The sequence below is a fragment of the Hippoglossus hippoglossus genome, chromosome 22 (genome assembly GCF_009819705.1).
Source record: "Hippoglossus hippoglossus isolate fHipHip1 chromosome 22, fHipHip1.pri, whole genome shotgun sequence".
Taxonomy (NCBI): Eukaryota; Metazoa; Chordata; class Actinopteri; order Pleuronectiformes; family Pleuronectidae; genus Hippoglossus; species Hippoglossus hippoglossus.
In genome coordinates, this window is record NC_047172.1 from 21,003,303 (window position 1) to 21,030,114 (window position 26,812).

General features: G+C 41.0%; 3 protein-coding genes across 7 annotated transcripts in view; 1 reads left to right on the forward strand and 2 right to left on the reverse strand.

The window, feature by feature from the left end:
• The window catches only part of rock2a (rho-associated, coiled-coil containing protein kinase 2a), a 37,188-nt gene extending 22,816 nt beyond the window's left edge, over positions 1–14,372 (forward strand). Inside the window, exons 16-33 of one of the 4 annotated variants that reach the window (XM_034575950.1) lie at positions 1,156–1,262; positions 2,208–2,367; positions 3,620–3,780; positions 3,981–4,165; positions 4,272–4,341; positions 5,364–5,467; positions 5,627–5,813; positions 5,972–6,065; positions 6,155–6,249; positions 6,701–6,892; positions 7,022–7,190; positions 8,245–8,315; positions 8,408–8,496; positions 8,629–8,707; positions 8,844–9,111; positions 9,661–9,874; positions 11,497–11,515; positions 11,613–12,117. In XM_034575950.1, coding sequence (XP_034431841.1) covers positions 1,156–1,262; positions 2,208–2,367; positions 3,620–3,780; positions 3,981–4,165; positions 4,272–4,341; positions 5,364–5,467; positions 5,627–5,813; positions 5,972–6,065; positions 6,155–6,249; positions 6,701–6,892; positions 7,022–7,190; positions 8,245–8,315; positions 8,408–8,496; positions 8,629–8,707; positions 8,844–9,111; positions 9,661–9,874; positions 11,497–11,515; positions 11,613–11,621 — 2,273 coding nt within the window. In that variant the 3' untranslated portion in view covers positions 11,622–12,117. Of the gene's footprint in view, positions 1–1,155; positions 1,263–2,207; positions 2,368–3,619; positions 3,781–3,980; positions 4,166–4,271; positions 4,342–5,363; positions 5,468–5,626; positions 5,814–5,971; positions 6,066–6,154; positions 6,250–6,700; positions 6,893–7,021; positions 7,191–8,244; positions 8,316–8,407; positions 8,497–8,628; positions 8,708–8,843; positions 9,112–9,660; positions 9,875–11,496; positions 11,546–11,612; positions 12,118–12,723 lie in introns of those variants that run through there. The other 3 variants (XM_034575951.1, XM_034575948.1, XM_034575949.1) reach the window with 3 other exon arrangements.
• slc66a3 (solute carrier family 66 member 3) lies at positions 12,903–21,748 on the reverse strand. Of its 2 annotated transcripts, XM_034575952.1 has the most exons (7): positions 21,497–21,748; positions 19,520–19,602; positions 18,365–18,434; positions 18,187–18,244; positions 17,543–17,663; positions 16,388–16,429; positions 12,903–14,908 (listed from the first exon to the last, which is right to left on the reverse strand). In XM_034575952.1, the coding sequence occupies exons 1-7, from the start codon at positions 21,640–21,642 to the stop codon at positions 14,808–14,810; spliced, it is 621 nt and encodes a 206-aa protein (XP_034431843.1). In that variant the 5' UTR covers positions 21,643–21,748; the 3' UTR covers positions 12,903–14,807. The 2 variants fall into 2 exon arrangements, with proteins under 2 accessions (XP_034431843.1, XP_034431844.1); XM_034575953.1 differs by lacking the exons at positions 12,903–14,908; positions 16,388–16,429 and having other exon boundaries at positions 17,547–17,663; positions 17,973–18,244; positions 21,497–21,729.
• Positions 21,749–24,295: 2,547 nt separating this feature from the next.
• Positions 24,296–26,098, reverse strand: c22h2orf50 (chromosome 22 C2orf50 homolog). The gene is made up of 3 exons (XM_034575955.1): positions 25,733–26,098; positions 25,259–25,298; positions 24,296–24,565 (listed from the first exon to the last, which is right to left on the reverse strand). Exons 1-3 carry the CDS (start codon positions 25,957–25,959, stop codon positions 24,368–24,370), a joined length of 465 nt encoding a protein of 154 aa, XP_034431846.1. The 5' UTR covers positions 25,960–26,098; the 3' UTR covers positions 24,296–24,367.
• Between the last annotated feature and the right edge of the window lie 714 nt (positions 26,099–26,812).

Below are 26,812 nucleotides of genomic sequence, written 5' to 3' on the forward strand. Positions count from 1 at the left end.
CAGCCTTGCAGACTGAAAATTGCACAGAAACCTCAGCACCTCAGTGTATTAAATACTATTTTGAGGAGTTGCTGATTTGGTTACTTGTATTTTTATGAGGTGGAAATTCTATTACACGCCTCGCGCAGAAATCTCTGCCACTTTCATTTTCAAGTCATTTTCCTTCTGCCTGCCTTGCAGCTTATGTTGCAAATTTATGAGGGCAGCTAGGTGAGTGAAAGCAACGTGCCACACAAACACTGAGGGCACAAAAGAGGCTTTCCAGGCCTTAAGTAAGAGTTTGCACTGCAGAGCAGCTGTCAAACAAACACAAACAAACAGAGTGTGTGTGTGTGTGTGTGTGTGTGTGTGTGTGTGTGTGTGTGTGTGTGTGAGTGTGAGAGAGATTGGAATGTATTTGTTAGAGCCTTTATTACAAGCTGTTTGTCTGGGTTCTGCACAGAGCCACAGACAATGAGTCAAGATGTAAACAAGAACAAATGCATCTAATATTTACAGATACAAGACTTAAGCCACTCTCCAAAGCTGTCGAATGACATAATGACCAGTGGCTCCGTTGCAGTGGGACAATGTGAGACAGTAGCAGACTGTGGTTGTACCAGTCAGCTCCCAGGATGCATTTGTGTAACCATTTCAGGGAGTTTGTTTACGTCAGGGCTAATAATTCAACCATAATCTGATTACAGCAGCTCTCAGGCCATTTAAACTGTCATATGAAACCTTTTATCAGATTGTGTGAATTTAAGTGAGGTCAAACAGATCTCAGTTATCACACCCAGGTCTCGGCGCACTCTGTGTTTGTTGGAGCGTGAAACTGCGGCAGTCAGCTTTCGTTTAGCTTCGGTCTGCTGTTGTAATATAATCTGCAATGAACAGCTCGGTCCAATGAACCAGGATTTTGGAGAAGAAAACATTTCATTTTAACAACGTAAATATTCAGAATCAAAATATTGCTTTAAGCTGATTTGGTTGCGTAATTAGGGTATTGTGTTTGTATATAAACAAATAATAAAGACAGCTGTCTGGGGATTTGATTGGGTGGAAACTTGTTTTGCAAGCCATTTTGTTAGTTTAGTTTAATAGACTCGTGTTGGATGCATTTTCTTTTTTTGGAAATGTGTTTCTGAGGATTATTCTCTTGGATTCATTTTTCAGGACGAATCTCTGGTCTGGAGGAGGAGGCTCGTCAGCAGAGACAGACTCAGTCCAAAACTGAGTCTGAGAAGAGGCAACTTCAGGAGAAACTCACTGATCTGGAGAAGGTAAATAAAACAACCTGAGTTGAAATGACAACACGATTCAACACATTCTTTCTTTATTGATTTGTGAATTTATTAGTCTTTATTATTTAGCATTTTAAGGAAGGCCTAATCTACGTGAGTTTCCTACGTGATAGTATGTTGTTTTCGCGATTTTTCCCATCTTATTTTAAAATGTATCGAGATAAACTGCTAAGATAACACAAGCCCTATTTTACATTACATTACATTCCAATTGGTTTTTATTCACCAAACCATGTAAGTTATTTAGCATCAATGAAAAACTATTTTATTGAAGCATTCTGGCCAGTGTGGTTTGTCCTTATGATGTGTTTTACTACAAAGTTCACTACAGACTTTTATCTACACAATGATTCAATGATTGAAACCTCATGCTTTAGATATTATAGAAAGCGACTTGACATAATTACTATAATAACTTGCAAAATAATTGTTGCCCTACTTTTTATTCTATTGTTACTTTAGGAAACGCACATTAATAATAATAAGCTTTATTCGCATTGCACTTTTCAAAAAACATGTTAACAAAGTGCTCCACAGACAAAAAATACATGCAGTGCAATTACAAATTTAAAGAGATTAATTTAAGACGAAGGGCAAAATAAAGCAACAAACAAACGTGTGTATTTAGAAGTTTTTAAAGACTGAGTTGTTCCACAGCTACTGGTAGTTTCTTTCGCTGAACAATTCAAGCTGCCTTTTTATCGCATTATAACATTGTTCACTAACATTATAGATAAGATAGGGCCATTCAAATATTTACAATATACTATAATAATAAAATATGATAACAGCGTGATGTCAGGAATTCCCGAGCTTCTGAACGCTTCTGTGTGTGTTAGTGTTTTTGTGATGCCCAGATAAATTGCTTCTGGAGTGTCATTGAGTTCATCACATCATGTCTCTCCTTGTTATGTCTCTGTCCAGGAGAAGAGCAACAAAGAGATTGATTTGACCTACAAGCTGAAGGTGCTGCAGCAGGAGCTGGAGCAGGAGGAGACGTCTCATAAGGCCACCAGGGCAATGCTGGCAGACAAGAGCAAGATCAAAGTTACCATCGAAGGAGCCAAGTCAGAGTCCATGAAGGGTGAGGGCGCTGACCTTTTGTTTCCAGGATTATGTTCTCTTCTTTACTTCAACAGTGTGTTGATGGCAACAGGCAATATATCTTGTGAAGGAGACAGATTTAGTAATCAATCAAACTTCCCTGAAATGATCCCTGACTTTGTGCAAAAAAGGAAAGTTTTAAATACTTGTCTCTTAATTCTGTACTTTGATATAATTTAGTATTGCTATGAGGCTGGTCAACCACTGGGCATTTGGTTATTAAAATTGTGATATTAATATATATTCAACTAGGCACTCAGTAGAGCGCATACTTCCAACAAGGCCCAATAGTCTCCTTTAATTCAATTAAGCTGCACCAAATTTCACACCCTCAGAAATATCAGTTCCCTAAATATGCCCGATTTTTTTGAAGATCCATGAATTATTTCCTGGGAAAATGTTGACAGACAATAATAAAACATAATATTTGTATTAGTGTGAATAGTTATAACATACTTGTCTGTGCACTTAGTATGACTTTATTGTTGACATATACATATAATGAACCTTTTGTGGGACCTGTCGATGCAAAATCCCATCAATACAAGAAAATACATTTATGATCAATAAAAAGAAGAAGATGTTGCAAATGCCATATCTTGCAATGTTAAAGAAAGTGAAAAAAGAATTTCTGTCTCCACACCAAAAGCAAATGCGTTCTTCTCTGACCAACAATTTATCCTTTCACTAAGTTTCGTGGTAATATGTTCAGTTGTTTTTGTGTGATGTTTGCTTACAAATAAAAACACCGACAGGTGTGTGTATATATATATATATATATATATATATATATATATATATATATATATATATATATATATATATATATATATATATATATATATATATATATATATATATTATCTTTTGCTGGTCTTAAAGGCTGCATTACAGATATATGATACAGTTTTTGTTGTAAGGGTCATATCAGTACATCATTATATGGTTAAATATTTTTTTTCCTCAGAGGTCATATCACCAATACCTGTTTTAGGTTGTGTTGCCTTATCATCTAAGTGAAGACTTGTATTCAGTGGCCTTTTTGTTGTAAAATACCAGCTCCTATTTTCTTTCTTTACTTGCTTTATAAAAACAGTTTTTGACTTAAAAATACATTATTTTCCCAGCATGTCTGCAATGCTGTCCATTAGTCACAGTGTAAAAACCTTAAATGAAACTCTGTGTCTTCCTCTCATCCTCACCATCTCCTCTTGTCTTTAACTCTGATGCAGAGATGGAGCAGAAGCTGGCGGAGGAGCGATCAGCCAAACTGCGTCTGGAGAACAGAATCCTGGAGCTGGAGAAACACAGCAGCATGATGGACTGTGACTATAAACAGGCTTTACAGAAACTAGATGAGCTGCGAAGACATAAGGACCGCCTCACTGAGGAGGTGAGCGTTTATATTCTGTGCTGCAGACCAGCGAAGTGTATGTTTAGATATTAAATGCCACCTACAGAAAACAAAACTGACACCTTATGTAACAGCTTGTCAATTCTGAGGTGGAGAGGAATAACTGCCATTCATTTGTAGGTTAAAATGTAATTATAAAAAAAGCATATTCAGTATTATAAACAAAAAAATTCCCTCAGGTAAAGAACTTGACCCTGAAGATCGAGCAGGAGACCCAGAAGAGAACCCTGACTCAGAACGACTTGAAGTCTCAGAACCAGCAGCTCAATGCTCTGAAAACCTCAGAGAAACAGCTCAAACAGGAAACCAACCACCTGCTGGACATTAAACGCAGCTTGGAGAAACAGAACCAGGAGCTGCGCAAGTCAGTTTACATTCTACTTTTCTCTTTGTTCGCACTTCTCTCTACTCAAGCCATCATATGCTGCCCGAGCGAAGATGGTGAATAATGATTTGGTTTTGGTTTACAGAGAACGACAGGACACAGACGGGCAAATGAAGGAGTTACAGGACCAGTTAGAAGCCGAACAGTATTTTTCTGTGAGTCTTTATTCTACTCTTTAATTCCCAATGTCAAATGAAAAGAGCGGCCCATCATGGTTCTGCATCTAACGTTAAGTGTGTGTGCTGTAATGTGCCATCAGAATGATGCTCCTTTTACTTCAGTAGCTAATGCACGTTGTCATGTGAATTGAACCAGAGTTCAATTTGTCAAATATTTTTGGAATAAAGCCACGTTTCACCCGAAAATACTCGGAAATTTTAATCTGAGACTAAATACTGGAATACACTGCATCAGAGATCTTCACGATAAAAGACCCACCCCAAAGATTCCTCTACTTTCAAGTACCACCTCCTGACCACATACTTTTTGGGGGGGTAAATCAATTCCCTGGTACTTTTTAGGCTAAGTCCACACTACTATGTTTTAAAAATGCATCAACTCTTCTTCGGATATGACAAATTTCCATTCTACACATTCTAAAACATTTGTTTGGAATTTAGAGGAATTTGCTGATTGGGTCTTTTCAGCCATGACGTAGCCTTTGCAAATTCATCAGGCTCCCATAACTTCTGGAAGAAAACAACCAGCATTTTGCCCGGCTACCAGTGTACAACACAACATGGATAATCCATCACGAGCGTTGCTGACCCTGTTGTCACCGTTTTCAAATAAAAATATTGTCGTAAGAATGTAGCCTTAGACCCCGGTCCCGGATGTGGAAACACTGCGTTCCTGCAAACGTTCCTGGTTCTTGCGGTGGAAATAAAGCTTAATATAAAAATTATTAATCTGTGTTAATTAATTTTGCTAATGCTTAAAGGAACTTGGATCAAATGTTTCCCTTTTTCTTCAGATTTTTTAGTTTATCAACTTACCTGTACACACTGTATTTATTCGTTAATATTCAGGAACAACATAAATGCATTTAAGAAACTCGACCTTCTCTTGCTGTGGTGAATGTTCAGTGGTAGACTGCCAGTGCAGACGTATGTAATAATATGTTACTGTAATATCTGAGAGTTTGAGGTGTATTTGATCTGTTTCCTGTGTTTCTCAGACATTGTATAAGACCCAGGTGCGTGAACTGAAGGAAGAGTGTGAAGAGAGGAACAAACTCCACAAAGATGTCCAGCAGTCTGTGCAGGAGTTTCAAGAGGAGAGGTGCTCTTACTGTCTGTTTAATCCATTTTAAACAAATAAGACAATCCAATTTACTTCAATAGTTAATTTACAGCTCTGAATGAGAAGTTTATGTTCTCTGTTAGTGATTAGTAATTGTCCAGTTGTTGATTTTGTTAAATTATTTTCGATTTCTTCCAGGGACTCTTTGGCGGCTCAGCTTGAGATCACTCTGACAAAAGCGGACTCAGAGCAACTGGCGCGCTCCATCGCCGAGGAGCAGTACTCCGACCTGGAGAAGGAGAAAATAATGAAGGAGCTGGAACTGAAGGAAATGATGGCCCGGCATCGTCAAGAGCTCGGCGAGAAGGACATCACCATCAGTTCGGTGAGTCACATTAACCTCTGACTCACGTAGGTAGACGCACGCTCAAGCTTTATAAAGACACAGTGGAAACAAATAAGTTTTAGTGTTGGGCTTGGACAGATAGCAGTGGCAGACAGTGTATATGTGGCTCATAATTAATTTCCTGTCTGCTGCTGCAGTTGGAGGAGGCCAATCGCACCCTGACCAGTGACGTCGCCAACCTCGCTAACGAGAAAGAGGAGATGAACAACAAACTGAAGGAGGCAATAGAAGGTGTTTACAATGTTTCAACTTTGTACATTACACAATCTAATTATTTTTTGTCAAGGTTGACATCCATTTTTGTATCTTGGTTTCTTCAGAATCAGATAAGTCAAAGGACTGGGAGCAGCTGATCTGCCAGAGTAAGAATATGTTTGAGAAGCAGCTGCAGTCTGAGAGGACGCTGAAAACTCAGGTAAGTCTGTTTTAACCCCAGGAGTCGCTGATGACGCCAGTGTGATTTAATCAGGGGGAGGGGGGACTGAGCTGAGAGCGTATTTGTGCATTTTTGGGTCCAATATATCAAAGTATAAAAAACAATTGTCTGGTCATATCGGCAATGTTGACAGAAAGTTACCAAACAATGACACGGGGAATATTTTTTGTGGGGTACAAAAAGGCTAATTCAAAAGCATTTTGAAAAAACACCCGAGAGTGACAGGTAATCAGCAGCTTCATTATACAATGCATGTGATTTACTTTCAGTGTCTTACATACACAACAACTTAATTGAGAAATAAAAAGCTAACTTTAGGGTTTTGGATGCAGGTTAATTCTCTGGGAAACACCATCACCAGGTCCTGAAGCTCTTAAAACTACTTAACTGTCAAAACAAGCTGAAATGTCATACTCATGTCCATCTACAGGCCGTCAATAAGCTGGCAGAGATCATGAATAGGAAGGAGGTCCGTGGTGGAGGCAGTCGCCGGGGTAATGACACAGACATGCGGCGAAAGGAGAAGGAGAACAGGAAGCTGCAGCTGGAGCTGAGGTCGGAGAAGGAGAAGCTCAACAGCACCATCATCAAATACCAGAGAGAGATCAATGAGATGCAAGCGGTAGGTAGCACAGCCACAGTCTAGTGTCCTGCCTTCCCACAAACTTTGAGCATGTGCAGCACAGTGTCTCCTGTCCTCTCCTGTGTCTTTGACTGGACCTTGTCTCTGATGCTGTTTTTGATTTTGCAGCAACTGGCCGATGAGAGCCAGATGCGTATCGAGCTGCAGATGGCCCTGGACAGTAAGGACAGCGATATCGAGCAGCTGCGGAACCTCCTGCAGTCACTCAGTGTTCAATCAATGGACTCAGCCAGTGTCAGCAGTGGACCAGAGTTTGATACGGATGATGCATATGCAGGTAAGAGCTTTCCCAAAGATGTCAATCCATAAACCCAGCTTCATACCGTGTACACTGAATAGATTTGCTGTCCTTTATGCTAACATAAAACTGTTACAGAAATCTATATAAAATATGTTTTAAGTTCCAAGAGCCCTGGGCTTGTGAAGAAACAAAAAATAGTTTTTGTGTTTATGATTATTTTACTGCAGCTAGTTTACTGACCTTCAGCTAAGAATTAGCGGAATATCAAGCAGCAGTGTTGTAAACTGCTAATTTCTTCGGCAGGGGTTGATGTGATATAGTAAACAAGCCAAGTTATCTCTAACAACACATTGGAAATGTGCAACACATTTCTGCCGACTATAAATATCAAACCTTAGTTACAGACTGTATTGAATTTGCTCTCTCAGACTCACTCTGGGTCCAGGCTCTACAGTTGCCTGTACCTGTTGCAGACATCTTAGTGTAATGATTTTACCCCAGAGAGCAGCGTGAAAGCCCCACTCACTCTGCAGACACTGAAATGTCCCCTGAGGTACACTGCTCCACACTGTATGCTGACTGATTAAAAAATAAGCTAAGACCCGTTTAGGCCTGTTTTTACAGGTGAGAACGTACCCAAAAGCATCAATGCGTTAAGATCGGATCACTCAAACCACATTGGGAGGTGGTCTCAGACGCATGTGGCCACATTCTTTTCTCTTTGTGAACGCAAATGCGCCTACTCTGCTGTCTTCCTCTGACTCGAAAACACAGTGATATCGGAAACATCTGTAAACTCAGACTGGGTAAAACCGCATAATTTGGTCTTTGTAAACAAATGACATTTGTGAGCATTTGCATATAGAGCGGGGAAGTGAAATCAGATAACAAGTAGTAGCAGGAGATGCATTCAGGATGCTTTTTAATGTCAGGTGTGAACAGACCTACTTAGCGCTGGCCACTCCCATTCAATTACAAAACATCAAAAAGGCAGCCAACCTGTTTTTTTTGTTTTTTACAGTGAAACTGGCAGATCAATGTGCTTAAATACAATATTTCAAATCTCACACTCTTTCTTTCTGTCACTAAGAATCAAGACTTGAAGGTTGGCTCTCTCTCCCTGTGAGAAACAACACCAAGAAGTTTGGATGGGTGAAAAAGGTACGCTTGAAGATTAGCGAGCAGCTTGTCGGTGTACAACAGTGCTTGTCCTTGAGACACATGTTTTCTTACAATATCTGTTCTGTCTCTAGTACGTTGTAGTGAGCAGCAAGAAGATTCTCTTCTACAACAATGAGCAGGACCGAGAGCAGTCCATCCCCTACATGGTGCTGGATATAGAGTGAGTGTGACACCTGACTCACCACTTTCACTTTATGCATTGTAGTGATGTTGAGTGTTGTATTAAGATGCTGCAGTTTGTTGTGTGATGTTCTGATAAGAAGATATAACGAGACTATTTTCCATCACACAGCAAACTCTTCCATGTGAGGCCTGTCACTCAAACAGATGTGTACCGTGCAGATGCCAAAGAGATCCCCAGGATATTCCAGGTCAGTCACAGCTCTGCTTTAGTGTAGTCACCTTTTAATAAATATTATGTATTATTTACCAAACTTCTGAGCAATAATTGATGTTTGATTTGATTTTTGAGTGTCAAACCCTTCCATCCTCTTCTATATTCTCCAGATTCTTTATGCCAATGAAGGGGAGTGCAAGAAGGAGCCCGAGTTTCCTGTGGAGGCACTGCCCATCGGAGAGAAGTCCAGCTACATCTGCCACAAGGGCCACGAGTTCATCCCCACGCTCTACCACTTCCCCACCAACTGCGAGGCGTGCACCAAGCCGCTGTGGAACATGTTCAAGCCGCCTCCTGCTCTGGAGTGCCGGCGCTGCCACATCAAGTGCCACAAAGACCACATGGACAGGAAGGAGGAGATCATTGCTCCCTGCAAAGGTAGGATTTGCACAGAAATAAACCTGTTCCCACCAAAAGATTAATCTTTGAAGTAAGATTGGTAGTGCAGCTTTAAGATTTATCTCATGACAATCTTTATCGGCTGTCGTCTGATGACAAATTTACCTTCGGGGGCAACAATCAAGCAAACAAGTATTTTTGGGGCTTCCTGTGTAGACAGCGGATATCCGGGTCTGTGTAGTATCTTTTATCACACATTTTGAACATTTCAGTACACAAATTAATTTTTTTGTTGCTGGTATAGGTCCAGGCAAAATTTAAGATAATTTCTATTAACGACTATCTTCATATGAATGCAGATGAACTAAAAAGCCGGTAGCCGATGCAGTTTGGTCAATGTGTTCGGCCTCTTTTGCTCTCCACACAGATTGTTTACTGGTGGGCAACCAAAGCCTACTCAATTGTGATTGGGCAAACTAGAAACGGAAACCAGAAGGCTTCCAGCCTTAAAGTCTTTATATACACATGCAGAATCTGTTTATAGAGATTAATCTGATACTAAAGGTAACAGAAAATTCCTCTCCTTAGTAAACTACGATGTGTCAACGGCCAAAAACCTGCTGCTGCTCGCCGTGTCCCAGGAGGAGCAGCAGAAGTGGGTGAGCCGGCTGGTCAAGAAGATTCCCAAGAAGCCTCCGCCGCCAGAGCAGTTTGCACGCTCCTCGCCACGCGCCTCCATGAAGGTGCAGCCCAGCCAGTCCATGAGGAGGCCCAGTCGACAGCTCCCCACCAGCAAGAGCAGGTAGACGTGCAGAGGGGAGAGTGGGACTGGAAGTTTTTTTTCTTTTAGACAGACTGTGACATAAATTAATAAAATTAAAAATTTTATTAATTCTTAGTGACATTCACCAGATTGATATTGGTCCTTTATGCATTTATGTCAGATTACACATGGGGTCAGTAGTGAGCCAAGAATATGTTTTCTCATCTAATACACTAGTTAGAAAATACTACAAAATGGAATCATCTATTAGGGTATAATGTTGTAGGGGTCACGTATTTGCTTCTTAGTTAAAGACATATATATTATGTAAATGATCAGTGTTGCATTTGTTGGCTTTGAGAGACATGTTGATGTAATGTGCCATTATTTCATCTATTGTTGTTAATTTCTCTGGAGTTATATCCTCTGGTCAAGGTTAATTCTACTCTGACTTCTCTGGATCAAATTGTCCTTTTTTAAATACCCTAAAAAACAGGCCACTGTTAGCCTTCGGCCATTTCAAACATGCCTCCCGGCCTGATGGCCGATCCCTAATAACATCCCATCTTCAGTGCATCCACTTACCAGAAAGTTCAAACGTTCCCTAAAGCAGTGTTCGTGTCGCCATGATTTTTTAAAGTCATGAATACGATGAGTTGTTTTTTTCTTTTCTGCGTGTCCATGATGTTTTCTTCACACGTCCCCGGACCAGGGTTGTTGTGTCCCTCAGGACCATCCTTTACGTGACATGAGAACGGCTGCCCGAACCGAGTGCGTTTACAGATAATGCAGTGATTGTTACCGGGCCATCAGAACTCATCTCCCCTTTCAGATTGGACGACTTTGGTCTCCAGGACTGGCACTGGGCGTTGGATGATATCGATGATGACTGTTCCTCAATTCATTTCTGATGACCACATGTGGTAACACTGTGTGCAGTGCAGTGATTTCAGTGGCAGTGGAGTTCAGTGTTTAAAGACCCCCTGCTGCTTAGGCTACATTCACACTATTACTTTTTCATTTGAAAATGCATCAACTCTGCTACAGATACGCCTGGAGTCCACACTCACTAATTCAGACTTTTAGAGACGCTAAAATGAAGAAGTTTGGAAACGGTGCTTGTCCCTTTTTAGTTTGAAAACTCTGGGTCAGCACTTGAGTCTGGACTGACGGAAACTGAGATGTTTGGAAACAATGACATATACAATCATAACCACTTGCTGATTGGGTCTTTTGAGTCACAACGGAACCTTTCGCTGATTTGTCAGGCTTCCATCACATGACCCCCTTCTAGAAGAAAACAATTGGCATTATCCTCGGCTACAAGTGAAGAACGCAACATGGATGATCAATTACAAGCGTTGCTGACCCTGTTGTCTTTGTGAACACTGTTTACATGTGAGGAGATGAGCTATTGGACCAACCTGTTTACACTGGCACTCGCATGCCAAGTGTTCGTGAGTGGTCTGGTGATGACTTTTCAGGTGTATTAGTATGGGCAGGGATTAAAACTGATACAGAGCCCAAAACCTTGCGTTGACGAAGATCGTTTTAGTTTGGAAACGCCATTTTCAAATGAAAACCTAATATTGACGTAGCCTTGTTTCCTTACATGAGACCCATAAAAGTGATGTTGTCTTCGGGGTGATGTCTGTCCACAGCAGCTACAGAAACATACATTTTAGACTTTTCTAAAGCTGCTTGGGACCAATGGGCTCTTCTCTGGTCACATTGTCCTGTTGACTTGCTTAAAAATGCCTCTCCGATGTGACCTTGCGTTCTCTGACCTCAGCCCTCGCAGGTCAAACGGCTTCAAAATGAGCCGTGGAGAATCCAACACTGGACACTGGTACAAATGATGACTTCCCCTTACTTATGCTTCCTTAGCCACACGTTTTCCTGTAAACAACTTGTTTCCTGAGAAGAGGTGTTTTTCTGTGAATGTGGGGACACAGTCCTGGTTGTCTGTTTGTGGTGGTGGTGTTTTCGCACACACTGTACGTTTGACCCAGTGCATGTTACTTACATGTGAAGGAAACATTTGGCTGCTCACCTGATAACAGGGGTCACTTCACTACTGGTTGTTTGAAAGGGAAGCATTTTCCTCTGGGTGAGATTTGTATCCACTGTTGTACTGTTTTATAGGTTAATTTATCAATTCTATTTTGTATTTTTTGCACATGCACTTATGCAACTTATTACATATTCTCAGGACTTTTAAATGTTGTTACTTTATAATTGTTTACAATAAAATTGATTGAAATAAAATATTCTATAACTTGCCCTATTACGCCAGAGCCTGATATACCTGTGGTTTTAGCTTGTTACAAATTTGTTGGCTGATATGTTTGTAAAAAACTTTAGTTTTCTACTGTAAAATGTCCAAATCAGAATCTATCTAGATTATTGTTCTCTTAAAAAATTTAAAGGATATCTACCAACAAAAATGTTAAAACAACCTATTTCAGCCAATATATTGATATTTTTCTCATATTTTATTTATATTACAAGTCTCAAATATGAGTAATGGCCTAAAGAAACCCAGAATTGGTTGGGCTGTACTTGATATCTTAAAGTGTCAGAAGCGTGTAATTTTATCATGGCCAGAAACAGGATCTCTCACATAATTCACTGTTGGTATTGAGTTGGTATCTATGAAAAAAAGAGGCCTTTGTGGTTTCTTATTGACAGGCGTGTATGTGTAAGGTCTGTGAATGAACCAGGGAATCCTGCATAGATTTAACTGTAGAAGGTCTGAAGACAGATGAAAGTGAGAACGACTGATGCAGGATTCTTCAGTTGATGTCATTTAAATCTTCAATCTTCTTGTCTTCTCATTCAAGATTTGCTCGTACTAACCCTGCATCTGTTTGTCTCTCCTCTTCTAGTTAACCTTGCTTGGGAGTGTGGTGCATCTTCGAGGTGGTGGGATGTGTTTCCTCCTAAATCAAAGACTGTGTATACAAAGCTCTGTTTGCAGATCAGCACACTGAACTCCACATCACTTCTCCACAACCCCCACCCCCCTGTCCTGCTTCAGCCTGTGACAGTCACAAAGTCTGTTTTCCCATTTCGTCGAACTTCAGCTGTTGAATTATGAGCTGAAGTCTTCTCCCAGGCCTGAGACGAGGACAAATCAGTGTCTCTAAGGGGACGGGGCTGGAGGAGCCCACACAACACGAGAGAGCTCTTATAAACTCGACTAGGGCTGACAAGAAGGGGATATTCTTACCTCAACACTTCTCACCAAGACACGCTGCCTGAGTTAAGGACCCAACAGGAAAAGTCTCGACTCCACCTTTTTGGAAATCTCGTGGCCAAATAAGAAAAAGGACATTTTTGTGTGTTAAATGATTAAGGTTTTAATGGGGGAACACTACACTCAGAAGATAGTAAATTCTGTATTTAGTTGACCCACAGTTGAACTTGATCCTAGATACAGTATCTGTACTTATTCAAACTCTTTAACATTGATTGTAGCTTCCTGCTTCTCACCATTCTGCTTTCAGGGGCGTGTCCACACTGGGTCGCAGAAACTTGAATGAGGTACTTAAAGCGAACAAGCTGTGACTTCTGGGAAAGTCAGTGAGGCGGGGGAAGGAGTGTGAGATTCCTCGCGGATTCGAGCAGACAACTCCTGGAGTGCCTCTCATTCAGATTTCTGATTGTGGCGCGCTCTGAATCACTGGATTGCTGCCGTTTGTCGTGACTCCAGTAACGGTTACAAGTGAACACAATCCTGCTCTGAATGGCATTAGATGGAGATCCTCACAATCCCATAATCAAACCTGCACTGTGGGGTTTGAGGGTTGTTGTTTACTGAATTCTGGGGGGGTGCACCGTTCATGCTTCTCTGATCCGAGCTCGGCTCCGTTGTTTTTTTGAATGTACATCTGGGCTTTTACCAGAGATGACACACAGGCATTGTATTACTTCCAAATATACTTGACTGAAGCCTCCTTTCATCACCAACTGCTCTGAGTGAACCTGCATGTGTTTTGCCTTTTCAGGCCTCACACTTGAGAGCTGTCACCCACAGGCCTCCACCTGTTACACCTAGTTTTTAAGTCATTCCTCACAGTGAGAAACAAGGGGAATTTATCAAAGAGAAGCAGAAACATTGAAGGTATGCAAACATGTCCCATCAGTCCAAATACTGAGCAGCACTATTCCATTGAAAGTTTTTTTTAAGTGTTTGTCCTGATATTTTTGTATTAAAAATAACCAAACTCTGAGTTTGGGCACATTGTTGTGTGTATGTGGGTTATATAGCAGCTGGAGAGTAAACTGTGAGTGTGTGTGTGAGTATGTCTGTGTGTGTGTCTGTGTGTGTGTGCTGAGTGCTCTCCTTTAACCAAGAAGCATGTTTTATACCTATAAATATACACAGTATATATTTTACATGCCATACAGTGCACATATTATTTATACAGCCTTGTCCACTTTGTATTTAAGGGCTCTACATCCAGATTGCATGTTTGCTACCAAACAGCTCTTTTTAATAATAACCACTTCAACAATAAAGACATGGATGTGCCTTTTGGTTTCAGATTATTTCTCCAGGATTTTCAAGTACGACCACAGTGTAAGATGTTGAAATGTTTGATTTATTAAAATAGTTCAGAAATGAACTTCACATTTGTAAAAACTATTTAAAATACAGTATTTCTTGTCCCGAGTAGGAAGATCTCTGATATTCTTTGCTCTTGCTGATCTAGTAATTAACACTTGCAGCAAGAATCATTGGTCTCTGTTCTCACTACAGGTGTAGAAGATAACTAGTCACTGTAATGTTATGAAGTAACTGGGCAGGTTCAACACTTGGATAAAAAAACAGTTCAAAAAGCACATGTATGGGAAAGAATTCCAGAACAATGTGGCACGACTGATGTGACCTGTCAGTGTCATGCTTGTCGATGCAGGCCTCATTCCAAAGTAACCCTGAATCAACTCTGGATCCAGCTCTTGAATCTCAGTCGTCTTTCTTGGAGCTGCGGCTGTGCCTCTGGTAGTAGAGCACGGTGAGCAGCACCCACAGGTTCAGCAGCGTCATGACGATGAACCGCACCAGAACTGTGACAAAGGCAGAGAGTTAATCAGAAATAAGACGATGGGAACTGTTCACAGTGAACCATCGATGTGGAGTTTCTGAACTGTACTGATAAATGAAGGATCTGTGAGTTAAAAGCTGCTGATGTGAATGTTCCTGCCTCTGATAAAAGCTTAACATTGTCACTGGGTTTCATTTAAAGAATGTTGTGTGCAGTGGTTTTTATAAACAATCTGTGGTGCAGAGTGAAGTTAGAAAACTTTGTGTTCATCCTCCCTGGTTTATCTGCAGTGAAGATTTTATAGTCAATGCTTTTCATACAATGAAACTGAATTTGCGTCATTACTGTTCACATGAGTGGTTTGTATACAAGTTTGAATTATTGTTCTTAAATGCTGTTATTTTTTCACATAATGAATCAACAAGATTCAGACCCGAGTTCACAACTTTTCAAAATAAAAGCTTGATATAAAGCATTGCAGAAACAAAACATATTGCTAAAGAGGAATGTTGCTCCCATGACAGATCAACACCCAGGTGTCAATTTTGACCTGCGGTCTGACCCAGTTGCTGACTGCTGCTGTAGTTTATCTAAAACCTGTTCAACTCGATCAGCAGTCTGAAGGTACACTGCCTCGCCCTCACTGACCGCTACAGATCGCCTGTGTATTCTATCTGTATTAATATCCAAAGTATCGCATTTCCTAATCGTACCAAACTTGCACTTCACTTTCTTGGGCCCTTAACAATACACATGGCAGGTGTGAAGCTGATAAGATGAAGGGTTTGCGATATTATCACATACAGACAGAGGTTTGTGGGACTAGTAGGTAGATATTATTAGTTTCAGTCACACCATTAAATCATGAGATTGTCCTACGAGGAAAATACAGCCTCCACAAATTGAAGAAGCCAAAGTTTTTACGTCTCGTACTGTTTTGAGAAGTGGCTGTTAGAACCGCCGCTCACATTCTTGACCTGGTTGTCCATCTTTTACTCTACTTCCTGTGTGTTCCCAGAGGAAGTACTGCACTGAACTGGGCATGCAAAGAATATCAAGGTTCCCATTCAGCAGCACTTTTTCCTGAACACAAACACCTACCATGAATAAAATCCTACTTAATATTTGACACTGCAGACTACTGCATTTTCTCCCCTGAAAATATGTAAAAGCTACAAACTTCATCACAAATAAGATTAAAAAAAACAAAAACAATCATTCATAACAAAAATTTACCTCAGGGTAGCAAAGGCATGAATTCTGACTGAACATGGTCGATAGTACAGGCCGAGTGCTCAGAAGCTGCCTTCTTATAAAACTTCACTCCTGCTCTGTTTCTTCAAAGCAAAACCCCAGGGCGACGTGATACGTAAAAAAAACTTTAACTCATGTAAAATAATGATCATCGATATTTAGAGAACTAATCTTTTTCAAGAGAATATTTAGGATCCTTATGTGAGATGCGTCAGATCCCACAGTCGTTTGTAATTCAGTCTCTTACCCTGCATGTCTCCAGTTGTCACCATGGTGGTGTAGATCCGTGCTGAAACAAAGAGGCAGCCGAGTTAATGACTTCCTAATTATCCAAGAGAGCGTCTGATATTTTATTAATGAAGTGTTGAATTGCTAATTTATTAAATTAGGAGCTGAGTAAATAGTTTAATACATATTCATGAACTTAAACATTACAGCAACAGTACTTTAGGGAGAAGGGGAAAACGTCTCGTATATTGAGAAAGCGCCTGTGTAAAGCATTCCATGACATTTTTATTATCTTCGCAGGTTTCAGTCATCTTAAACTTTCCAGACTTGCCAAATAATTAAGTTCCATGACATTAAATCAAAATCTAAAGCTGCTGTAAGAATATTTCTGCAGCCTTTCTCTGCCTGGCCTACTAGCAGTGGCGGCTGGTTAATACTGGGCGCTGGGGCACTACGGCTCCTCCACCATCCTGAGAAAAGCCTGTATAAAAATTGTTCAACAAAGTTAAATTATATAATAATATTTTACTCGTAGACTGTAAGCACTTGTGAGAATTCAAGTTGTTTTTGTATTTGGTTAATTTCTGTCTAAATACATAATACTTCCTGGTGTGGGGCACCCAGCCAAGTGAATGTGCTGCTCTTTAATTGGTTGTCACAGATTTCCCACAGGATGCAGCTCTGCGCCCAGACACTCCCACTTTTATTTACAAAGTTTTAAGTTTAAAAGTTGCACAGTGTTGCTTTTAAGCTTTAGAAAATAGCTAATGTATGCCACCTGTCTGTCAGCAGCCAAAGTCTACAACTAGCTGCTGATCATAGTGGAGCATCTAGCAGCTAATGAGACTGATGCTTCCTTCAGGAGCTGTGAACCAGAGCGAATTAAAGCATCTTAATTAATAACATTATGTTGGATATTAGACATTCAGATATATGGACAGCTCATTTCTGTTTCCACCTAGTGTCCAAAAATATGAGATTCCACAGGATTACGGTAGGGCAAGGTCAACACCCCCACAGGATAAAAAATGTTACAGCAGCATTAACTTGAGAAATGCTTTTTGAAAACAGCTTTATCATGATGATAAAAAGTCTACAGTCCAGAGTCTGGACAGGGAGGGAATGTGCAGAAAAAGATAAACACACTGGGGACTACTGGTTTTTTTTCACTCACCCGCACACGTGTAAGTGGCCATACTCCAGGAGAGGGCGCTAACCTGCCCCGCATCCTTGGATCTCCACAGACACTGCAGTTGTGCAAATTTACTGGCTGCACTGATGAATGTGCACAGGCTCTGAGAGAGAGAGAGAGAGAGAGAGAGAGAGAGAGAGAGAGAGAGAGAGATTAAAGAGGCTGCAAACAACATTTGGCTTCACTTCCGGCTAGTGGGAGAAAGTGGATACATGTCCATCTTTATATACAGTCTTGAGAACGGTGGCCTTCAGGTAACAAAAATGTGAAAGTACCTCTTTGGAGCCAGTGTTTGGTGTGTCAGTAAAATGCGACCCGCAGGCCTTTAGTTGAGCGTAATCTCTAAAACTTTCTGGAGCTTCTAAAAACTTGGAAGAGAATTGAGTGTTGTGGGATCACTGCTCCCACTGATATGTAGAAATGCCTCCAGACTTCCTGTCATCGAACAACAGGACTACTTGGCATTTATAAGGTCTGGGCGTCTCCCTGGGATACAGCAGGTGCAATGATGTCTGGGTAACTTTCTGTTCAAGCCTCCACCTCATTACTCCTGACTGATGACACACCGTCCCTCTGCTTACTCTCGGACATGCTGACTTATGATTGATGTTGCACAGATTTATTACCATAGCCAGATCGATGATCCACTTCTCCACGGTGAGGAGCCTCCAGCCTCCGACAAACCTGCAAACATTATGTTAAGGCAATAACACGTGACGTAGCAAAATCAGCAAAGGCCGAGGGGTCATTGATTTTCTTCAATGATCACTTATTAGGAAGTGCAACAGTGCGGTGGAAGGATACACCAGAGTGTAGATGAGGCTCTGCGGCAGACTGCCGCTGTAGTGAAGAATAAGGAGCAGGAGGATAGCATCTGAGGACACAGGACAGGTTAGCACACGCCCCGAGCTCTTCAGGGCTAATGACGACGGACTGCATGTTTCACAGGGCTGGCTTTGATTTTCTCATTCACGGATCACTGATAAACTGTTATATGTTTTCACTGCCTCATTAAACAGTTCAGAAGACATTTTTTTGTAGTTTACACAACTCAAATCTGCTTTTGAAGGAGTGACATGTGACTCCACCAGAGTTGAGATGTCAGAGATGTGGGGTTGATATAAACTGAGCTCTGATGTTCAGGAAGATATTCTGTTACTGTGGTTCTCACTTAGTTCAATACCTCCTTCTATGCATAGTTTCTATACATATGACTATGGCGTTCTCACATCATATCAGTTATTGATCATATCAACCATGCACATTATCTACTGATTTATTGTCACCTGTATATTAAAATGAACGATTGGCATAAAACTGGCACTTTGATGCTTTGTGTCTGGTTTAATAGGTGTTCTGGATGTATAAGGGGGTGGGCGGAGGCTTATGTTTTACTTAAAGAGCTATTTAAGTAACTTGGTTATCAATTTTCTTTGCCGGCCAAAGGATAAAAAATGTTAGTAAATTTGAGAACAGGAGGGTTAACAAAATACATTTCCATGTTTGTGGTTATGTGTCGTCAGGCAGTTGGTGTTTGTCGTGCATGTTGATGTCGCACAATACTGTGGAAAAAAAATAGGACGTGTGTGTTTAAGATGTCTTAATTTAATTATTTCTTATTCTGACTATGACCTTATTCAGTTTAAGATAATCAGAAAATGCTGTTTACATGATAGAGTCTCAGACTATTGACTTAATCGGGTTGATATCAGAATACTGGTGTTCATGTAAACGTGTCTAATAGACAAGTGCTGTAGAGAGAAGTTTATGACATTCAACACAATCAAGGAGTCTAGATTAAAACAAGATCTGCCGAGAATGATATTTTGCATGTAAGTAAGTTGCCTGTATTTCATAAAAGTGACAATAAATCTGATTCTGAAAAATTGCCATAAAATCTAAAACCTATTTCCCAGCCGAACACTTTTGAAGGACATCACATAACGTCGGACGACTCACCCTGAGCGATGAGGATGGGATACTCCAGGTATGTTGGAGGTGGGTAGTCATAGTACATCTGGTACGTTACAAATACAATGTACCTGCGATGAAGAGAACATGCTGTCAGGTTATCGTTCAGCACTGATTTAAATGAAACACTGGAGCCACGTTCAAAAGCAAACACAACACATACACAATGAGTAATGCAGTGGGGAGGATTTTCACTGCTGAAGCTCAGGTGTCATACAACTGATAGACTGCTTGGGAACCAAACACAAACAAACTGAGGAAGGAGTTTTCTTCAGCCAGATCTTTTCTCGTCTTGAGCGAAACAGTTTCAGAGACTCCACAGTTGAAGATCCTGTTTACCAAGCTAACGTACAGCTGGATGCGTGTGTGTAGGTCTCTATGAGCAGGCATGGTGAAGGCTTGGAAACGGATGCAAGGTGAAGTTGCCATGATGCTAAACAATCAAAACGTGAAATTTGAGAGAAAGCTGAACAAGGATATTTCACATGTTAGAAGTAGAAGTCGCTTTTTGACAATAGCCTTAACATCCTGGAAAAAATGTTTTAAAAAAGTAGATCTCTCTCACCGACTGCAGCTCAGGAGACAGATTTGAGTTTTACACTGACATGGATCATTAAGGCAGCTATGAATTTGATCGGGGGTTTTATCTGAACAAAGACTCGTAACATTACCAGAAGCAAGGTCGATGGTGGCACTTTGCCATATTCAGATTCAGCTTTTTACTCTCAGACAGGCTGGATAATGAAGAGGTCTGAATCTGAACGCTGGGAATCTCAAGCAACCAGTGGAATCATTTCACAGTCAGACGTGTTGACCGATAAGAGCGGACAGCCCGCTGATTTAATCTGGGCTGTTATTTTGCACGGAGCAAGAACCCATGATTTACTGCAACTTTACTCTGTGGTCATACGCTGTAAATCCAGATTCTTCCCACAAAGTGACGATGCCTAATACCAGAGACCCATTAGAGATGACAAGGGTGAATGTATGTTTAACCAGGGATGTTTTTTTTCCCTCTGGACTACAGCCTTGCTTTGTAATTTATATTAAGAAAATAAAAGCATTGCTGCATAAACGTCTCGCCCAGTGCAGCTTTGATAAGGCTTGGCTCTTTCGCTGTAGCATGCACGATGACGAAAGGCTATCGCTCACCCACATAGTGGAGACGTTGAGGTCAGAGCAGCTGCTGCCAGGCACAGAGGAGAGAGAGGACACTGAGAAATTACACAGGCGGGCAGACACAAAGATGCTTAGTTCTAAACTACAAGTAATCCTGGTGAACAAGTGGACGCATATACATTGGAGAAAAACACTGATTTAACATCGCGCAACACAGCTGGTTCATCCAGATGTTGGGACTAACAGACCAACAAGAAGACAGTTTTCAGATCATAAAAACAACAATTATTTAATGTGAGGCCTTCACAGTGGGATTCTTATTCATTACTAAAAGGCAGCTTTTGAGTTGTGTGCCTTAAGTCTCAGTCAGTGAGCAAACAGGAGACAATCTGCTCGTGTCCTATTTAACACTTAATCTACGAAAAAAATGAACGAGCTGGAGGGATTTGTATGACGCAAACAGAGGGGCAGGGAGGATGGTGGGGCTTTAATATAGTTCTAACGTTTTATTAGAATGTTAACAGGCAGGTGGTGGATCATATCTATGCCGAATTTTCCTCCATGTACTAGGGATTCAGTGTTTAGTTATAAATCACACTTAGGAGGATGTACGTCCTTAAAAACAAAAAAGAAACGATCAATTTGGTAGATTTTAAAAGGAGTCTGGATGTGTGGTTTTCTGCACATGGGATACACACTCTGGTGAACAGGAAGACAACGTAACAACATTATTTAATCATCTGCACAGGGATCCCACTGAACCCAGGGTTGTGATGACCAACCCTAACACACACAGCCACACACGCTTACACGCTTACACGCACACGCTCACACACACTGTCCTACCCGGTGAGCTCCAGCAGCAGACTGGGGAGACTCACTCCGCTGGATGACTTGACTCTGATCAGCACGAAGATCTGCGGGAACTTCAGCACCATGCACATAAACAACGTGCTGACGTTAGCGACGTGCAACAGCGTGTCCGGCTGCATCTTCTGCTCTGTTCACGCACAACTTCTGTTTACAGGCTGATCTCTGAGGACTTTACCTCGACCTACAGCCAGATGTGCTGCTACTATCACTGCTACTGCTGCTGCTGATGATGCACGGTAATAATGATTATTAACATCATTCACAAACAACTTTCCTTTTACACTTTCAAAATAAAAGCAGGTAACCCTGAAATGGGATATCGTGCCACAGTTGCGATAAATGTGTTTGGTGAAAGTGCAAAGGTTGAAAAAAATGAAACAAAAAATCAAAATGGGGTTGGAGGCAACTGCGGATAGAAAGAAAAAATCACAAATGAGATAGAAGAAAAAATCATAAAAAAGTTTAGAGTCTTTTATTTTGAAGGCAGTCTTCTTTGCTTCCCTTTGTTCTATTTCCTGCCAGCTGGTATCCTCTCTCACTTCCGCATACAGCCGCTGAAAGCCGATGCACGCATCTGATTGGCTCGTTGTGCACAGTTTGAAACCGTGGTGTTCTGTTCCTCTCTTCCTGTCCTTCAATGTTGTGGAAACTACACCATGAGAACAAAGTGACACGAAATCTGTCACATTATCAACTCTCAACCTAAAATCATTCCACATTCAGCCTTTAGATTGAAGTTTAAATAAACTATGACAAATGGGGTCAGGAATCAATAAGTATTAACTTATTTTCAGTCATTATATTTGTGTTGTTAAAGTTCACTTGTTTTTTTCTGCCTTTTTTCTTATTTGCTTGTACATTTTCTTTTTCATTTTAAACATGTTAAAAAAAAAAAAAGCGAACTAAGCCTGACTAACATTGCCTCATATTGTATTATCTAACCCTTTCTCTCATCAGGGGTTGTGTTGTGTCTTGAGCGAACAGTCTCGAGGGAGGATGCTCTGGATGAGGCACGTGAGAGGGGAAGCTGCGATATGCCAACCTCACAGCAGAGGCAGAGAATGGAGGCTGGAATGTCAGGGTGGGCCCAGTTGAGCTGGGAATGCGGGGGATTTGTGACCAACACAAGTGAGGGAACGAGGAGTCAGAGGGCAGGCCTTCAGGAGGACAGAGCTGCAGGGTGACGCAAGCATTAGCTATGGCTGAGAAGGGTGGACTTCACCTGGTACAATTACTGATCACCATAAGAAAATAGCACAAGCGGATCTCCTGTATGAACGAGTAACCACCCTCGGCCAGGGGCGCGGTAAGGGAGTGGGGGTTAGGACGATTACAAGGACCCAGCACAGACAGGGGCCCTCAGAGAACACTATTATTGTTGTTATTATTAGTTAGTTAATGTAATTAAAGTAATATTTTGTATCTATTAACAAGTTATAAATGAAATATGCTTTTGGTTTGTTTCTCCATTTTTGGCAAAATGATCAGGATAGCCTTTATATCCCCCCCCTCTCTCTGTTCACTGCATGGCTCAGTCTTGCTTGCTTTCCAGCAGGTGCTACAAGCAGAAGGTGAACTGTCACACTCTGTTTGTCTGCTGTTCACACTGGCAGCGTGGGTCATAGGGCTCTGGGTGTTTTTCAGTCTCCACAATAAGTTTTGTGTCATCAATCATTCATCCAGCAGCACCCCTGCTCTCGGGTTTGATCACCCTTCGGTGGGTCTGCCTCAGGAGAGGGTGTCTTGTGAGTAAAAGGCCGAAACACCCAGAGACACTGAGGAACACAACACAACTGTAGATGTGTCCCAAACAGCCTGACATCATCTGGTGGCCAACCTGTTGCCCTTCATCAGAATGTGGGAGCTGTAACATCCAGTCCCATACTAACCAATCTGCTGCACTCATTAAACCTGTTTTTTTAGAGCTTATATCCACTATTACCATGAATAAAATCCATCCAGTACAACCAGTTTACTTAACATAGCAAAATCTTTATTCCAATGAGATGTTGACTTTGATCATTTGAAGATCACTTTTTCTAATTCACCGGGCAACAACATTATCATTCAAATTTAGACAAAGGGGCAATGATTCACAACAACATTACATCAGCATGGTGTTTTTTCAGGCAGCTACAACAGTGCAAACTCATGAGGTATGCTGCCTGACCTGTAAAGTACAGGTGGATGCACTACATTCTTTGAAAATCCCAAACATAAAATCAGTGAAGTTCCATGGAACAATGGCTTAGGTCCTGAAAAACACATAACTGCTGTTTTTATTACCAAAATAAAATATATTCCAACAGCATCAGTAAACAAATTATTCAAATGTTAAATTGATTTATGGCGCTGTTGTTAAACTATATGCTATGTTCTACAGCTCTACATCCACTTGCACCCTTTTAAGCTTTATGTTCTCTATTGTGTTCTTTGTTTCGCTTGTTGCGGGGTCCCTGCCCTTTTGAGTAAACACAACAGAGAAATGTGGAGGCGATACAACCTTAAACTCATCCAAGTTTCATCAGGTCTCTTGTTGAATTATCAAGTATCTGGTTAAATAGTTGATGGAGCTCAGATGACACGAATTTGATCTGCCGACGTCTTCGCTTCTCATCTGTCTTTATTTGGTGAGTGAAAATCTTTAACACAATACATTACACAGTTTCTGTGCATAAACTAAAATATGACCAATGAATGATTGACTTATCTGGAAAATTAGCTGATGTAGGACAGCAAATATGGCTTCTAACAACATGTCTATACTGGCTAAGTCCTGGCTAAGATAAAACCTGATGTTCAGAGATCCTGATGTAAAGTGAACTGACTTGTCTCCAGAGCAGTCTAGCTGGGCAGCATCTCTGAATCCTGCTTGCTCTTGCGATAGCTCCCAGACCAGAGCAGCAGCCGGTCCAGTCTGACCAGTTCTCTCCCCAGTGGAGTGGACAGTTTGCTGCTGAACATCTGGGTGGTGGTGTTGGGGACGCGATCGGAGAAGAGCGACACGTAGCTGGGTAAAGGCTCCTCTGACTTCAGCTGTCCCTGCAGAGACACAGGGGTCAAAGCTGTAGAAAGAATTCACCAGACAAATTAATCTTATTTACACGTGTTTACTCCAGGTGGGAGCATTGATTGATTTAGATTCAGCGTGCAGCATCACCCTATCTGCAGATATTAAATATATTCACTTTGCTTCTCTAAAGACAATACAACACAGCATGGTATTTGTAAAAAGGACGTTCCTCTGTCAATACCTGGTTGGTAGCAATCTCTAATTTTTCATATGGAGAGGATCGGTTTCTCTAAGCTTTACAACCTTTGACATAACGTGGCAAACTTTTTGGTCTTATCTGTCGAGAAAGGACTAAAATGTGTAAACAGTAGATGCTTCAAATATCATCACATAGATATGTGGGGATATGTATCGTACATGTTTCTGTAGGTTACTGTGACATATTGCAGATATTTAATCAGTTTGGTGCTGATTGGTGTACAGATTAAAACCCAATATGAGTACATCTTTGCTTGTTGGTGCTTCTTTTTTTTCTCTGTGCTTTTTGTGCTGGTTGTTTATTTCCTGTGTAACATGAATGAATCAGAGACCAGAATAACAACATGAATTGTCAGATATATTTTTCTGTTTTCAGTCCATTTTTTATTTTTTAGTGTTGTTAATTTTAGCTTGAAATATCTCAACAACATTTGAGCAACACATGTAATTAACATTTTTCTTACCAGCTGATCATAGTTCCTGAGGAAGCTCCAGTTCTTCTCCCTGTGGACCACAATGTATTTGTTAGGATGAGTCCACTAATCTTTGGGCTGGTCATCAAGATGAAAATATTCACATCAGTTGATGTCGATAGTTATTGGATAAATGTGATATTATTATTGTTTTTCAAGTTTAAAGACTGATTTCTGCTGCTGAGTGAGGGTTGTGGTTTTAAACTCGTCTTTATGAGCAGAGAATGACAAACGGTTGATAAACAGCAAAACATTTTACACAACCAAGGTAGATCATTAAAACAGTAATGTATATACCTCCTCTCTGTGCCCGCACAAAGCTAAGACATGCAGTATATCAATATATATTGAACTTTTGCATATTGATGTTATTTTATTGCCCAGTCCTATTTGAGATCTGCTTAAAATAAACTTGACTTTAGATTCTTACCAACAACACGTGTTAAAAACAGAGTCTGCACTGACCATTCCCTCAGGCCTCTCCTCTCACTCCACACCAGCTCCCTCCACAGCTGGTCCCGGGTCGCAGGATCTCTTCTGCCCGGACTCTGCTCCACACACACCGGGTCTCCTCCTTTGGCGCGCCGCGTCCTGTCCGCTGGAGGCTGCGTTACTGTCGGCCTGTCTCCGTTGGATCGCTCCGGTAAGCGGTATCCTGCAGAGGAGGCACGTCTCACGTTGTTCAGGTCCATGGTCGATAACTAAATGCCTCTGATCGATAAGTCAGATAGACTAAGAGTTAGTTATTGCGCATAAAGGAGTTAAAGCAAACCGGGGTTTTCATGCGTCAGTGATCAGAGACACAATCACTGCAGGAGTTTTGTTGCACGTTTCCATGGAGACGGTGTTCGAACCATAGACACTTTCACAATAAAACAGACCACACAGGTTACATTTGAAACCTGCATTATACATACATCCATTTAGTTATTTATTTATACGAAGGTTTACACAATAATGTGTATTCATTTATTTATACATGCCAACATTTATTTATAATGGATGTATTTATAAATGTATTCATAAGTGTATACATACATTTCTATAATTTGGTATTTATCTCTACATTCATGTATAAAATCAGTAGGGCAATAATCAGCAGCGATTACCAGCTGTAGGAACTCACAGGAGTGCATAAGTGCACAGTGAAAAAATAGATCTTCAAAGTGAGTGTCCTGCAGCACCACAGTCTTCAGCAGGCGGACTTCTCTGGGATAAGTAGCTACTCTTCAGGAAATTGTTTGTTCTTCTCTTCATACATTTCATGATAAGTGGGAAAATGAAAAAAGGCAGGGAGGCATTTTGTAGTCTGACCTTCTAGGTTTATAATGGTGGTTGAACACACCCAGTGATTTCTGATGCAGCACGCACCACCTTTTTTCAGTTGCCTCTCCTCCTGCTGACATATTTCCAAACCAGACAGTTATTGCAAAGGTAAGGATGCTCTCCACTGCTGCAGGGGAAAGTGCATCAAGCCTTTGCTGGAAACACCACATTTTTTCAACTGTCTCAAATAAAAAGTCTGTGGTGTGCTTTCTTTCAGAA

What these genes read in the sequence shown, in the direction of transcription:
- slc66a3 (XM_034575952.1), bottom strand. Translation starts at nt 21,642, where the DNA reads ATGCAGCCGGACACGCTGTTGCACGTCGCTAACGTCAGCACGTTGTTT. An exon ending in CTGCTGCTGGAGCTCACCGG is followed by an intron (nt 19,603 to 21,496) that starts GTAGGACAGTGT and finishes TCTTCATCGCAG; the next exon opens with GTACATTGTATTTGTAACGT. An exon ending in AGCCTCATCTACACTCTGGT is followed by an intron (nt 18,245 to 18,364) that starts GTATCCTTCCAC and finishes TAATGTTTGCAG; the next exon opens with GTTTGTCGGAGGCTGGAGGC.
- c22h2orf50 (XM_034575955.1), bottom strand. Translation starts at nt 25,959, where the DNA reads ATGGACCTGAACAACGTGAGACGTGCCTCCTCTGCAGGATACCGCTTA. An exon ending in AGGAGAGGCCTGAGGGAATG is followed by an intron (nt 25,299 to 25,732) that starts GTCAGTGCAGAC and finishes TGTGGTCCACAG; the next exon opens with GGAGAAGAACTGGAGCTTCC. An exon ending in TCAGGAACTATGATCAGCTG is followed by an intron (nt 24,566 to 25,258) that starts GTAAGAAAAATG and finishes GTGTCTCTGCAG; the next exon opens with GGACAGCTGAAGTCAGAGGA.